This window comes from Silene latifolia, chromosome 10 (assembly GCF_048544455.1).
Source record: "Silene latifolia isolate original U9 population chromosome 10, ASM4854445v1, whole genome shotgun sequence".
Classification (NCBI taxonomy): domain Eukaryota; kingdom Viridiplantae; phylum Streptophyta; class Magnoliopsida; order Caryophyllales; family Caryophyllaceae; genus Silene; species Silene latifolia.
The window spans coordinates 20,455,176-20,467,858 of NC_133535.1; the positions used below are offsets into that span (position 1 = coordinate 20,455,176).

The 12,683-nt window shown below is 34.9% G+C and overlaps 1 protein-coding gene and 1 non-coding gene across 2 annotated transcripts; both read right to left on the reverse strand.

Annotated features, from left to right (window-relative positions):
- Positions 1–6,160: 6,160 nt before the first annotated feature.
- On the reverse strand, positions 6,161–6,233 carry TRNAK-CUU (transfer RNA lysine (anticodon CUU)). Its single transcript has one exon. It is a non-coding gene; the product is annotated as a tRNA-Lys (tRNA).
- A 2,602-nt stretch (positions 6,234–8,835) lies between these two features.
- Positions 8,836–10,604, reverse strand: LOC141605329 (xyloglucan endotransglucosylase/hydrolase protein 22-like). Its single transcript, XM_074424043.1, has 3 exons — positions 10,132–10,604; positions 9,862–10,055; positions 8,836–9,397 (listed from the first exon to the last, which is right to left on the reverse strand). The coding sequence occupies exons 1-3, from the start codon at positions 10,408–10,410 to the stop codon at positions 9,016–9,018; spliced, it is 855 nt and encodes a 284-aa protein (XP_074280144.1). The 5' UTR covers positions 10,411–10,604; the 3' UTR covers positions 8,836–9,015.
- Positions 10,605–12,683: the final 2,079 nt, after the last annotated feature.

Consider the following 12,683-nt stretch of genomic DNA (forward strand, 5'->3'; position numbering starts at 1 on the left):
GTTAATTAATTGAGATTTTGAATTTGTAATTTATTGGATTTGATTGGTTGTTGTTATTTGTGTGATTGTATTGGGTAACGTATTTTTTGAACGTTTTTTTAGGTGAGTGGATATAGGAGGGAGGGAGGGGAGTATTTTGAATTTCAGTTTGTTTTGATTATATATGGACTTGAAATGGATCTTTTGAGTAAAGATAAGATATGTTGTTGATCATGATTAATGATTTGACTAAGCAAGATTTGCGGTTTTAAGATATCTTCCTGTATTTAACTTTTGGATTTCAATAAGTTTTAAGATGATAATATCTGTCCTTAGATGAAAACGGGTGAAATCTACTCCCACTCGTATATACTATGATCTGGCAAAATAAACTTGAACCCGAAAAATCGATCTAAAATATCTGAATTAATAATTGGTTGATCACCCAAAACACGACTCAATTTGAATTGAACCGAAACTGAACTAAATTCAATAATAACCGAATCATACTCAAACCTGAATATATCTGAATCAATAAAAACTTAATCGATTGTCCAGAATTAAAAATATTTTTACTTTCTCACAAATACACTCATATTTTAGAGTTTTTTTTCATTATTTCTTTATTTATTAATGTATTATGAATTATTACATTTAACTTAAAGAGTATAAGGTACATTAAAGCTAACTTTTTATCCTCACCTCAAGAAAATTATGAACGAAAACTCAATCGAAATGAAATTGACAGACCCAAATTGTACCCCACTCGATTGCACAAACCGATTAAAGTAGCTAATCGAAATAAATCCGACTGCAATCAAACTGAAATCAAAATTAAGGTAATCGATCCGAATAAGAAAAAAGAAATTTAAGGTGGTGAACTACGACTATGTTTGGCAATACCTTTTAGATACTCTTTTTGACCGAAATAGCATTTTCTGAAAAAAAAAAATTCATGTAGCTTAATTTTTTTGAAAGTGTTTGACAAATACTTAATTGTCCATATCTGAAATGAAATATCATTTGAGATTTGAGTTACCTAATCTTATTGCTTGTACCTTTTTTACCCTTCAATTTTTATATGAAATGTTATTATTTATTACAGTTTATTTATGCTATAAAATAAGGTAACCCGATTTAAAAAACCCTGATAATATAGCTATTTTAATTTGAGTTGCAACTTAATTAATTTTTTTTTATGTATGAGTTTAATAGAAAATTAATTTTGTATCTACAAAGTACATTTTAAATGATACAGTATATTGTTTGATGTATTTTTATTTATTTTACGTACCTGATATATTAATTATTATTTTTATTCATTTTGAAACGCGTTGGAGAATTTGCAATGCAGTGAAAAGAATTACATTATAACATTATTACTAACAATGTCAAGGACAATAACACAACAATAATAACAATAAAAATATAAATATAAATGGTAACAACGATAAATCATGTTCTCTTACGTCATCTAATAAAAGTCAGGTACATCTTTAGCCACATTTTCAGGTTTAAACTATATTTTCAGCTAGTTTTACCAAACATAGCATACGAATATTGTATTAGATTAATTAATTATTATTCATATTACTTAATCTTGTGTATATTATATTTATTTATTTTTTGCAAGAAATTATAATCCTTTTCATTCCTCCACTTGAGGTAAAAAAAGTATAAATTTTCATACAAAGAATAACCTCTAGAAATCTCAGAGACTATTAGACTTAACTAGACCGGGCAAACAGATCAGGTCGTGTCAGATTCATATTCGTGTCACATGTAAATGGGTCACAACTCACAAACCCTTCAACCCAAACCCGACCCAATTAAATACCGTGTCGTATTCGTGTCGACCCACTTACATAAATGGGTCATCAAGCTTTAACCTTAACCCGTTAATTTTGTGTCGGGTTCATGTCGTGTTTTCGTGTAATGTCCATATTTGGAAAGTTTAAGTATATTTATGTGATGTAGGATCAAGAAAAATTAGGATTACTTTGGTAAATAGGTTATTCGTATCGGGTTCGTGTTTAGAGAGTTCAACCCAATCCCAACCCAATTAATATCGCGTCGTGTTCGTGTCGACTCACTTACATAAATGGGTCATTAAATCTCGACCCAAACCCGTTAATTTCGTGTCGGGTCATTATTTGCCAGCTAGACTTAAAAACAATTAAACCCATGCACTATGATATCAAACTGTCCTGGTGTCAGGGCCGTCTCGGAGATTTGGGGGCCTCTGTGCGAAATCAAAAATTGGGGCCCTACTAATATATCATTGTAAAAAATGAAGTTAATCAAATAATATTTTATTATTTGGTCTAATATTCCACAAATTCATATACTCGATCTTTAAACAATATTAATAAAAATTTGATCCTATAAATTTAAGATAGCAAATTTTGGTTATGTTCATACAAAAAAATCATAAACAATTATAAAAAATTTCATAGTAAAACAGTAAATATCAAAATCGAAAAATAATAAACTAAAATATAGCAAAGTAATTCTTACATATTGAAGCTTGAAAGTAAAAAAAAAAATCTACCTTAAATTATAACCATGGTTGAAATTAATTGCGCACAACTTCACATCCTTGAGTTTCTTCGGAAAATTGTTTGAAAATAATTTCATCTTAAATTAATGAGCAAGTTCAGAAAATGAAACTTGGAAATACACGTTTTTTTATTTAAGGATATATTGCATTAAAGAGACAATTAATATTCTTGAAAAGAGGAAGGAATTACTAATTACTAATTACTAATTAGGCATAGACATTAATGCAATGGATTGTTGACAACCTGACATATCTCGTGGGCCAAGGCTTTGTTTTGGGCCATAGTTTTCCTGAATTTTTTGTTTAACGAAGGAGCCCTTTCTTAGTAACTTTGGGCCAAAATTTTGGGGGCCCTGTGCGACCGCACGGGCCGCACAGGGTCAAAGACGGGCCTGCCTGGTGTGTTCAGTAGTCTAATAATACTAGCTTCACGTTTAATCCTATGAATGAGATGTTCAGCAGTATGCTTAAAATCAATAAAAATTCGTGGGTTTCTCTCTTGTCAGGGAGTATAAACTGCTGCACTAATGCAACCTGTGTACCAAGTGTTCCTCCAATGCTTTATATTCTTTCTCTGCAAACTCCATTGAAGTTCATGGGCCTGCAACTGTTGCTTCTCCCTATCACACCAGTCCATTGCTTCAAACTGTCCCAAACAGACTGAGCAAATGGGCATTTGAAGAAGAGATGTCTGTGGGAGTGGGACTCAGTTGCACTCAAGTCATGCATAAAGCACATCTGTTAACTAGGACCATCCCCGGCCTAACCATTAGCTTATCAATTGTAGCTAGTTTGTGTATGACCTTATGTTTAGGAACAGTTGCCTGAACCAATTGCATGTGTGGATTTATCCGATTCAATGTTTGTCACTTATATAAAGTAGATCGATGTCCTATTTCCAATAATTTCAAATAATGATATATCATTTCAAAACTAACTTAAACAAATATTTGACATGTGTTTTAAACTTGTACAGTTGTCCCTAACAATTAGGTCGTACAAAAAAATAAAGAAAAAAAGAAAAACAAGTGCAAAAAGTGTAGAATTAGGTTCTGAGACTCAGGATAGTTGGAACAAGGGAAGCTTTGATAGGCACTACTAACGCACAACCACGACCTATACTTCCTCCATTCAACTCCAAACTACCAATTTGGTTTTTGCATACTATTCACAAATGAATCTTCAATTGCAATTTTCTCTCAATATATAAGTGAAAATATATTCTTGTGGGATCTTATTTGATTCGTCTTTACGAGTACATTAAAAATATGTAACTTTTATAATTTTTGCATATACGTAGCTAATGATATTTACCGCGCAAAACATGCGTTGACAAACGTGAAAAGTGTACTATGGTAGTTTGGAGTTGAATGGAGGAAGTATTAAGTACCAGTCCGTCTTGCTTCAGACCGCCTTATTTCAGACCGCAATAAGACCTCTCACAAATGAGAAGCACATAGGTGGTCCTACCACCCATGTGCTTCCCACTCACACCCTAAATGAGTTTTTTGTGAGAGGAAATGGTATCCGTCTGACAATTTCAGACGGATATGGCGGTCTGAAATAAAAATTTGTGATTAAGTACGGAGTGGTTCGTATAGGGTAAATGTTAAAGTGTGAAACCAGAGTGTCATTTGTGGAATTTTAAGTCACTAAATTCTGTCAGACATTGCTCTGTACTTTGTGGAATTTCTTGTCCTTCCTTCAACCTAGTCTTTCTTTTTCTTCCTTGTGCCACTGCCATGCTGTGGTGTACTGGTGTGTATGGGTCTTCCTCTCAACGACGGGTCGGAGCAAGTGACGGATAATGCCACTCACAAAACGAATAGGGGGGACAAGGTGGGGGCACCCCCATGTGCTTCCCTCTCTCCTCTATTTGAGCCATTTGTGAGGAAAAATGGTATCCGTCACTCCAAAGTGACGGGTACGTGCCGTCACAAATGAGATTTTGTGTCCTCTCAATTAAGCCTATCCCCATTTTACGGACTACTTGGTAATTGCCATATTGGAGTTTTCTTTCGTGATCATATACTCGAGATAGGTTGACATTGTTTAATTTCCAAAACATGAATTCGTCTATGAATAAATTAAATAACTAATAAGTTGTATATGACACGACTCAAAGTAAAACGTTTACACTTTATTCTATATAAAATACGGGGTATCATTCAAAATTATTATACGGAGTAGTTTTCATCTTAGTAAACAATAAACAAGTAATTGAATCTATAAGTAACTCGCTAATCGAAACAACTAAAATTATGATTCATACTCGTATTAATCAATCAAAATTATTTTAGGAGTAGGTTTTATTTTATTGTTGCTCTAAGTAGAAAGTAGAGGTGTACATTTGAGCAGCACAGAATTGGTAAGGATCATACTAGCATGCAAGAATTTGCGGGGTAATAACTTGCTGTCCACCAAAGTGATTTAGAGTCATATGATGGTTCTGACAAAAACCCTTTGAGGGCGGACCTCACTCATTCTTCGGAATCATTACAGCAAGCAAGTCGCAAGTGCTACTGCAACGCACATGTAAAGTTGATAAAGACTTATTACAGGTGTCTACCTCTCTTTCTTATTCTTAGAGTAATGTTTACAGTTTCTTATATTGGAAATTTATGTTTTAGGGGTCACTTCTCTTTCATTTATTCTTAGATTAAATTCTTGTGTGTGCCATTTTGGAAAATTTGGCTTTAATGCGGATTTAGAAGGTTATCAGGGGCGCTTGCCTTTGCTGGATATTGGAAAAATTTGAATTTCGTAGTTACATTTTTTTTTTGATTTTTTTCGAGGTTTACTTTATAGTATCATTCACCAGTTCACCCTTGTTAGAATTTTTCACCTCCCTAACTGCAAATCCTAGCTCCGCTAGACCGCCACGACATCTCTGCATGTACGTGATGTGCATTACGTTGGTCGTTGCCCGTTGGTCATGTTAAGTATATATGAGGGTTGAGTGGGGAAAAATATGTTTTCAGTTTTTGTTATTTAGACTCGAGTGTAGTTAGGAATGATCCTTGATTTATAACCGCACCAATTCACCAAACGAAGAAAATATTAGCTGTCGAGATTAACACGTATTTAAGAGTAATGAGGACACGAAAATCCTTTGATTTACAACGGTACCAAATGAATAGAAAAGACCAAGTGTCGAAATTAAACTTTGTGAGTAATAAAGACAATAAATCCTTTGATTCATAAATCTCCAGACGAATAAAAATAGATGAAAGTATCAAAACTAAAACTTGTACTAAAATTTCATGTTGAAGAGAATTATAACCTCCTATTAAAGAGCATCACTGAATCATTTGAAGAGAATTGCATATGAATTGGTTATACAGCTGAAGGATAAAATTTTGTCAAAGTGAACAATGACATTCATCAAAGTAAACCATTTATTTAATATTAATGCATATGCGTAACTAACATCTGTAATCTTGTTGACAAATAAAAACAACTTTGTACTACCACCAAATTAATTAAAACATCTTCAATTCTTCCTGTTAAAAAGTAATAACCATATTCAACTGTCATACGCGCTTGGTTTGTTGCTCTACGTAATTTTTCAGAGAAAGAGATACAGTTCGATGTGAATTAAAAAATTAAAAAATAATAACACGCCCACCGTGGGGCTCGAACCCACGACCACAAGGTTAAGAGCCTTGCGCTCTACCAACTGAGCTAGACGGGCTGTTTGCTTGTTTTGTTACATTAAAATTTAAAACGGTTACTAAGTTTGAAACAGAAGAAAAAGGAAAGGGCGAATAGCAGTATAGCACCATGGCACCACAATTGTTTCGCCGTAATTCTCTCAACGTCTTTTGTCCTTTTTTCGTCACCAACCATCCCATTTTCTTTGCCGACGATCAAATGATCAATTTCCCAGTTTCTTACTCTGGAAATCATTCAAATGACACGTTTCTTGCCTTTTTTTTTCTATTCAATTTCATTGCTTATAGTATACGAGAGTTCTTTTTGGTGTTTATCAGAGTACCTCTATCGACAGTTAAGACGGTATTCTTTGAGATAGTGAGATACTGAAGGCAATTGAATGGGATCCTTCTCGACTTTGGTTTTCACCTTCGCAAGAGTTCCCTGACCACTTGGATATGAGAGATTTTGAATACTATGTTTGATTATTCAAATCGAACGTTACATTTTATTCTACTCCGTCATATTTGTTTTATTTCATGTTCACCTCTATATGGGTCGACTGTGCTAGATTGTTTGACTGTTTTACTTTTGATACTAGGAAGATTTTAACCGTTCTCTGGCGCATGAACTTGCTCATTTGGGCTCGTTGCATTTAGGGGGACGAATTTGGGGTAATACGGAGTATGAGATAACCCACTTTGGGATTTCAAAAAAAAAAAAAAATAAGACAATTGGCTGCAGTTTTATTATGCTGTATAGTACTATAAGAGTAATAGTTAATCGAATACACAATTTTCATTATCGGTCATCAACAAAAGTCGTGGGAGTGCTACTGAACCCTTTTAACTCGCCGCAGATAGGATCCAAGCACTGGGTTATGTTGCTGTTATGTACGTACAAATTGAGAGCGAATTGAAACGATTAGGTTGAAGTTTTAAGTACAGGATACGTTTCTTGTCAGTAAGCTCAAGTTTCCCTTTAGTTATGTTGATTATGTGCTTCTAGAAAAGGCATTCCATCTGAAATTTTGAATGTAGACAATTGGTTACATCTAACACATTTTCCTGATGCATGTATTCTATCTTCAGACTTCAGATGTGTAATAAGCACTGGGTTATGTTGCTGTACCCTAAGATTAGTTGATTCCAATTATATGCTTAACGAAAACATATGGGGTAGTTGTTTTCTCCCTTTTATTATGTTTTCGCTAAGCAATTGTCCACGCACACACAGTCTAAAACTAATATGACTGTGGAAAGGAAACAATAAGTTTATTTATACAGGAGCTTACAGTCTATAAGCGCCATCTACCATGAGGTCGGAGTCAATGGGGTGGCAAATATCTGATATGTTATTTGAGCCGTTTACATGTTTGCACGTGTTCTGAGTGAGACCACCCGTGACAGGTATCTGGATCCCCCATCTGATCTCCAATAGCTGGAGGGTTCAGTATTGTAAATAACAAAGGGGGAAAGGTCATTCGATAATCACACAATCACGATAATTGTGTGATGACGAAATCACCACTCCATACCTTTGTTATTTTGGGTACTAGAGAGACCATTCCGTGACACGTATAGCCGAAGGATTTAGTACCCATAATAACGAAGGGAAAGGGAGATTTGGTCATTGCACATTTGCACCGTTATCTCAACCCCTCTATACCTTTGTTATACTGGTACTGCATGGTCCAGTAATACCACACTACCAGTACCCAAAATAACAAAGGGAAAAGATGATTTGATTTGGTAATGCTATGAGGTCTTCTGGTGGTGCTTCTTGGTGAAATCTATTTGTTTGAACTTGGGTCTCTCGAAGTCCGATCTGAAAGTAATTGATTTCCCTAGATTATTCACGTCAAATACAATAGCCTTATATAGGAGATTAACTGATGAAGTTAGTTTTTTGTAGTGGACTAAAAACTTTATTATATGCTCCCAATATCATTTGCAAGTTCTAGTGGAACGTTTTTGATAGCTGCATTCATAAATACACTACTCCGTTATGATTTTTTTATCCTGTTGTTTAGTTTCTGCCAGTGGTTCTAATATGATCATTTGGGATTTCAGAAGCTGGAATGCTTGGCTGAAAACATAGGCTAGTAACTACGGTAACTAGCAATCATGTACAGCCGTAGCTTTGAGAAACTTGCTGCTAAGGCCTTAAGTAGACATATGTTGTACGTGTGAAAATTGAGGTAATAATATCGGTGGTTCATCTTATTCATGGGGGTATAACCTCTGACTAGATGTTGATCAAGCAAAGAGAGGCATTTAAGAATATCCGACATTTTTATTTTCCTCGAAATGGCATAGATACTATATACGGTGGATGTGGCCCTGTGGGCAAACATCACTTAGCTGGTGTTTCATTCTTTATGCCCTGGATTATTTCACCACATTTGGTAGTTGGTACGATTCCCATATCTGGATTATGTTAACCGACTTCAAATTATTTCGGAACTAAACTCAAGTGGCTGAGAATGATCGGCTCTCTTATGTATATGGCTATATGAGCAGCGGTGATGTAGATGGCCAATGATTGTTCTTCATATGAGACGATTAATTTTAATCGAGTGACTGTATTGTATTTGAAGTCTTGTAACATTCAAATAATCGAGAATCGAGAGAGACATAGTATCAAGGCAAGAATAAACATTAATCTTAATCAATTAAAATGATTTGCTACACTTATATTACAATGGAAGAATATCTATCTATATAACATGTAATGAAATACAGTAGGAAAAGAATAACGAATCAAATAGATACATAATAACAAATTTTACACTAGCAAAAATAGGCAGAGTACTCTGAACCCTAAAACTTAGAGGCAGTACATTCTTTAGGAAGACCCTGAGGAAACCTTTGAAAATCAGTACAATAGTTGTAAATCATATAGTTCTTCTGAACCCACTGCATTCTCTTATAGCTCGTAGCGTCAAGCTGTTGGTTCATCCAGGTCGCACCACGGCAAGAAGACTTACCCCTGGCCCAAACACACGCATCCGCGTTGTAGTTCCTGTATGCAGCTGTAAATGGGGCCTTGCTCCAATCTGTCTTGACTCGCCCGCCTTGGGTGGCCCAGTCTTCGGCGTCCCATAGACTTGAATATACCCTCATTGGCTGTTTGTTTGGGAATGCTACTCCTATTGATTCCCTGTTCTTGAACTCTCTAATGGGTGTTCTGTCCACTGAAAATCTGATACCATATAATGACATACGTCAGATATTTTATTCACAATTTCTCATATATGACGGTCTCATGATAACATTTTTCAGTAGCCCAATTGTAACGAGAAAAAGGAACATATATGTATTCTTTTTGAGCTTATTACCTCAAATTTATTTGTTTTTAAGCATGTGTATTTTTTTTTTTTTTTTGAACATATTCAAGTTTATAAGTTAGATTTTTATTTTTTTTTTCCGCAAAACTCAAATTTAACTAAACTTATTTGTAATGTTTTTGAGTTTTATCGTAATTTTTTAGAACTTAATGTTTAAGTGAATAAACTCAGAAACTTTATAATAAAACTAATACGGAGTAATTTTTAAAACAAAACTCAAAAACTTTATTATAATGCTCAGAAACTATAGAATTGGAGGTAATGCATCAGACGTATAATCCACTTACTGCAATTGTAACTATGTGAAGTGAGTACTTACATGATGCTTTGAGGATTCCAGAGGATGGAGTAGGTGTGGAAGTCAGCAGTGGGGTCAAACCAGAGACGGAATTGTTGTTCCCGGCCACCTTTGCCTTGGCTGAATACGTTGGTGTGTAGAGTGTAAGGCTGACCGGTAACATTGCCTAGGAATTCCATGTCTATCTCGTCATGTGTAGGTCCTTGGGATGATAACTGTAATTTAACGAAGAATTAGACAAATAATATCGTATAAAATTGTATTATGAAACTGTTGGTTAAGTGGACTTACATAATAGGTAGTGACGGTTCCAGCAGAGTTGCCAGGAACGAGTTTAAGTTGCATATCGATCTTTCCAAAGAGGTATTGGCTCTTGGACTGTAAACCGGACCCAGAGGTCTTGTCTAGGGACAATGTCAGAAGCTGACCGTTGTTAAGGATCTTGCCACGACCATCGCCCCAAGTGACGTCTATATTTCTATAGAGATCGGCTACACCAAAAGCCGCGGAAATCATACAAGCAAGTACTACAATAACAATGATTAAGGATGGAGTAGCAAGTTTAGCCATATTGATATGGTTTTTAAGTGTATATGTTAAGAAGTTTGTTTTAATTTGATGGTTTGATATATTGTGTGCATGAAATGGAAGTATTTATAGGGCGAAAGGCGGCTAGTGATTACTGAAGTAACCACTGTATGCGAAAAAAAGTGAAAGGAAGTATGGAAGAAGATTCAAAATAGTGAACGTGAAACAGCTGGTGTATTAGGAGCTGACCACAAATAGTTTGTTATGTACTCATAATCTATGACCTCACACGGCAAGTGTGCCCAAAGTAAAAAGGGAAGGTGCCTTTCAACTTTAGTAGGTGGCTTTTGAGGACGGGTACTTTGCATTATTATGTTTCTTTGGCACTATTACTATAGTTATAGCTGATTCCGTTTTTCGTGACGGTTTTTCTAACATATGTCCTAAGAGGGATTGAATAAGAAAGTTTGACGATAAATATAGCATTGGAACTCCAATTTTATATCTTAAAATATTTCAGTTGAGGCATTTAACATGCGTCATTTCTCGTTAGGAGGGTATATGTTAAAAAAATCGATAAAAAGTAACTAATAGTGAAAATGAAACGATGGGTGCCTTTGCAAGTTTGCAAGTGGGGGTAACTAAATGAGCACCTGCCTTTTTTGGGGAAGTGGCCAAGTTATGGTTACTGGCAGAGTTGGATGTCATGCACTGAGGAAGGTTTCACCCCAATTGTTTATGACAATTTGTAGGAGTATAGTCGTAGTTTTCACGGGTGGATACACATAGATAAGATAAATTAATTAAGGTCTAGTTTTTTTCGGCTTAATTTCAACACTTATTCAACTCATTTTAGTTAGCTCAATTCAGCTTAACTTATTTCAGTTCTATTCATCTCGGCAAATTTCAATTCAATTTAACTCAATTCAGTTCAACTTTATTCAACCCAAAAAATAGGGCGTAAGTCGGTTGTATCTTTATCTACATTCAGTTTAACTTGATTTTGAATGTTCACTCTCCTGCAATACCAATAGAAAAAGTTTTCTTTTATTGTGAAAAAAGAGTTATAAAGACGATTTTAATGCTGATGGAGTTTACTTATATCATAAGCACCACCTTTTATAACTATGATTTTACCAAACTATACTAGTTGGAATATGCACTTATAGAAATATTGTGAAAGAGTAGCACTCACACACTCCATATCACTTGATAGCTCCATCTCATTTTCCAATTTAATTTAACCGTCCGAAAATAAATATGGGTTGTTTGGAATAAGACGAATGTACTACCTAAAAAAGTCACGTTTTCATCTAAAATTCGGAGGACATAGTTGTAAAGCAACCAATAACTAAAAAAACAAAACAAAAATCATGCAAAGATGAACAATAATGTAGATTAAGATAAGAAGAATGTCATTCCAATGAATGAATGATGTTATTTCTCAGGTCACCCGTGAACCTTTTACCCAGCAACTTGAATTCTACAGTTTGTAACACAATCATCTCCAGCTTTTAAAGCCAAAATGTGAGAGTAACATATTAACATGTGGTAGTAAGCATTTACAAAATCATTTAAGAGAGATTTTCATAAAATGTTCTTTCTGTTCCAAGTCTTGGCAGGGAAACCTTGATAACACGGCAACTTGCTATAAGACAAAATTGTTATCCTAGTTTGCTTCTTGTATATGCACCCGTGCAACTGTCTTCTCACATTAATGATCCGCTTTGTCAATAAAAAAAAAAAAAAATTAGTCTTGTTATAGAAGGGTATATCCGTCTATTGCTATAAACGGGTCAAATATAATGAAAGTTGTGACATTTTTTGCCTCCACCACCTCATTTGTTATTTGTCTTATTAGAAAAGTGGCATTGTATTTGGTCCGTCTTTCATTATAGACGGATAGTGTCCGTCTATAATGAGAATTTATGTAAAAAATATGAGTCAACTTATTTCAGTTTAGTTCAACTCGATTTATTTTAATTTGGCTTAGTATAATTTCTGTTCCGGGTGTAATTCCAGAGCAAGTATCGTTACCACCCGTGACTTGTAGAATGATGTCTTGAGTTGGATCCCTCGTCTCTATCGTTCCTCTCGGCCTCTCCCGCAACAATGAACGAACTGAGGGCTTGGCTTTGTGCCAAGCGTACGTCTTTCACTCAACGCTCAAGTCGATGTAAACTTAGAGGATAAGTTGTTATTACTTGGCTAAGGATGTATTATAGGGAGATAAGGAAGATATTACCAGATGAATAGTGATTCTTAGGTTAATTTATGGGTCCTTTCCTCAATGAAGGTTGAGGAGTATTTATAGA